At 42.0% G+C, this 2969-nt stretch overlaps 1 protein-coding gene across 1 annotated transcript in view; it reads right to left on the reverse strand.

Annotated features, from left to right (window-relative positions):
- bltp3a (bridge-like lipid transfer protein family member 3A) overlaps positions 1 to 2969 on the reverse strand; it is a gene marked incomplete at its 5' end in the record, with an annotated part of 26176 nt that overhangs the window by 18399 nt on the left and 4808 nt on the right. The window contains 5 exon segments of the mRNA XM_014033002.1: positions 564 to 734; positions 850 to 990; positions 1253 to 1442; positions 1526 to 1617; positions 1815 to 1853. Of these exon segments, the coding sequence (XP_013888456.1) occupies positions 564 to 734; positions 850 to 990; positions 1253 to 1442; positions 1526 to 1617; positions 1815 to 1853 (633 nt within the window).

Raw genomic sequence — 2969 nt, forward strand, 5'->3', positions numbered from 1 at the left:
CATATACATATACATATACATCAAAAAAAAGTCTTAACTTTTTATGATAATTTTCTATCGCGATATATACCATTACTGTGAAGGGGTTCAATTTATACCGTGATATAAATTTGAGGTCATACTGCCCAGCCTTAACTGGAGGGGGGGGGGGAAAACTGAAATATGTAATAAATTAGGGGTTGCATTATATATGAGGATTCAATTTTTTTATGCTTTTTAGGCTGAAAAAATGGAGGGTGGCATTATTCTCTAATCAAATTCTACACACATAAATATGATATATCTTTATTATTCTATCAGATACACAAGAAATCAAAAAGATAGGCCTTAATTGATAATTATACAAGGCAAATTTGTGTCCAAATATTTGCCAAAATTGAGTTAAAATGTTTTTTTCCCAACTGTTGGTAAGCATTTTTGTGATTATGCAACCATTTTATATAAAAACTTTTTTTTTTCAGTAACAGACACTTAATTTTTTCTATGTTGGTAATATATTTCTTGTGTATTTAGGACCAATCTGTAACTTCTACAATAAAAGGTGAGTATAAAAGAGGTAGAACCTGCAGGGACTCGGCCGTCATGCTCTTCCGTTGCTGTGCAGACTTCTCCATGGCTTCGCTGAGAGATTTGGCGTAATGAATAATGGCTTTAAGCTGAGAGTCGGTCAGCACCCACAACAGGTCGTCCAGAATAAACAGCAGCTTGGACGCCAGCACGTTACAGTCCTTTACCTAAAGAAAAACCCACAATGTGACAAATCGCTAGTGATGCAGATGGCACAGGTGCACTCTTTACTCAGGTCTGGCTGACAGATCCGGGGCATGAAAAGCACAAATTTAACCGTACTCTCCGTTTTAGAGCGATGCGGATGCGACCCTGGTTGGTGATGAGACGTAGCGGTGTGCTGCTGAGGTCCTGGTCCTCGCTCTCTATGGCGTCTGCCTCGATTCGGAGAGTCTGCCAGGTGATTTCTTTGAAAGTCAACACCTGAAATAATAACAGCCGTATCAAACGTTAATCTTGTTTGTTCTATGTGGCGTGGCAAAGAGAGGCAACACATTTCCTATTAAGTTATCTAAGCCCTCACGCTGAGAGGTAGTTCATCTTGAAAACATCAGACTTAATTGAATTATTTGCCGCAGCTTCAGGGATGGAGCAGTATATTCTGGTGAACACGAACAGCCATCAGAGAGGAGGGTTTGTGAGCAAAGGGAAAAGAGAAATCAAAGCGAGCTGCAGAGCGCAGTACCTCTCCTCTCTTGGGGTCAGTGATGCGGGTGTAGCGGAGGTCACTGCGCTGCCACTTGGGGTTGAGGCTGTTGCCCTGCAGCTGCCAGAGCTCGAAGGAGGCGTGGAACGCGCGGGCCTGGACCTTGATGGTAATGGAGTTGATCCTGACCGACATTCCCTCCACCACTTTCTCAGCAAAGCCATACTCGCTGAAACACCACAAGTTGCTCAGGGTTCGACAACTCGTTTATCGTTATTAATTCGTCCTAACGTGGGATTTTTGACGGCTCACCTCTGACTCGCTGTTATAGCAATGGGAGAGGGGCCGTTGGGTGGGCGTGGCTCCTCGCATGTCCTCATCTCAACCTCTACCTTATCCAAGAACTACACACACACAAAACGCAACAGAGGCATACAAATGAGCAGGTGAGAATAAAAAACTAGTCTAATATTGACTAATGATAACAGCATTAAAAAAATGTAACCTATGCAATCTACAAATAAGCTAGAGCCATGGCAGATTTAATTATTATTTCTTTCTAAGATAAGAGGAAATTTAACTCCAGCAGCATTATGCTCACCAGGCAGATGGGGCTTGTTTTCAGCTTTGTCCATTGTATCTGAAAAGACAAAAGAATTCAACAGCGTCACTCTCAGACCTACGGTGATCTGCACCACTGAGCACAGAGGCACAGCAGGCAGCAGGCTCCACACGGCGGGGTGGAGCGGGGTCCAAGTTCATGTTTTCCAGCTAAAAATAATGTGTCAAAACGTACCAGACAGAGACGTTTTGAACTGAGAAAACCTGCTCTGATGTGATTCGTGGATATTATGGCTGCTGTGGTGGACAGTGAGGGTCATGTGAGTCTCAGGTAAAACAGATAAAGTGTTTACTTGTTTTAGCCATCAACTGAATTCAAACTTTATCCACGCACGTCCCCCGCGTCATATAGATTTAAACAGTGAATGACTGTAGCTTTTGACTGGAGTCAAACAGGAAACACAAAGCTTTATGTTTTTGGTGCAAGACACACAAGTGGGAGTTAAACTGTGTAAGAACAGAGGCACATTTTTTCCCCCTTGACTGAGGTGGCACAGAGTGAAGGATCTTGGCATGTGGAGGGAACATTTTCATCCACCACCAGGTGCAACTGTGGAGTCAGGGGATGGCCAGTGGTGGCCTTGCCCACCACCTCACCATCCACACCAAATTATCTGAGGAAGCTATGATTTAAGGAAACATAAAAACTAGAAAGCGTGGTTTCCTCAAACGATCAGGGTGACCAGCTTTCACAAATACATATACAGTATATATATGTGGCGGCCATCTTGGATTTCAATGTAGCAGCTCAGTTTTCATTATTGACCTTTTTTACGCCTAGATGCAGCCACACACCAAAATGGAAAATCGACAGTTGCTTATTTTTGACCCAATCATTTGAGTAAAGAATGTTTTTAAGTAATATATAGTGGGGAAAATAAGTATTTAGTCAGTCACCAATTGTGCAAGTTCTCCCACTTAAAAAGATGAGAGAGGCCTGTAATTGACATCATAGGTAGACCTCAACTATGAGAGACAAAATGTGAAAAAAAAATTGAGGAAATCATTTTGACTGACTTTTAAAGATTTTTTTTTTTGCAAATAATTGTAACGGCTAGGAGGCAGGGTGAACCCAATTGCAGGCAGACAGGCAGGCTAGAAAGTTTGATAAAAAAAATTATTAAATAAAAAGCCA

The sequence above is a fragment of the Austrofundulus limnaeus genome, unplaced genomic scaffold, assembly GCF_001266775.1.
Source record: "Austrofundulus limnaeus strain Quisiro unplaced genomic scaffold, Austrofundulus_limnaeus-1.0 Scaffold1596, whole genome shotgun sequence".
NCBI classification, from domain to species: Eukaryota; Metazoa; Chordata; class Actinopteri; order Cyprinodontiformes; family Rivulidae; genus Austrofundulus; species Austrofundulus limnaeus.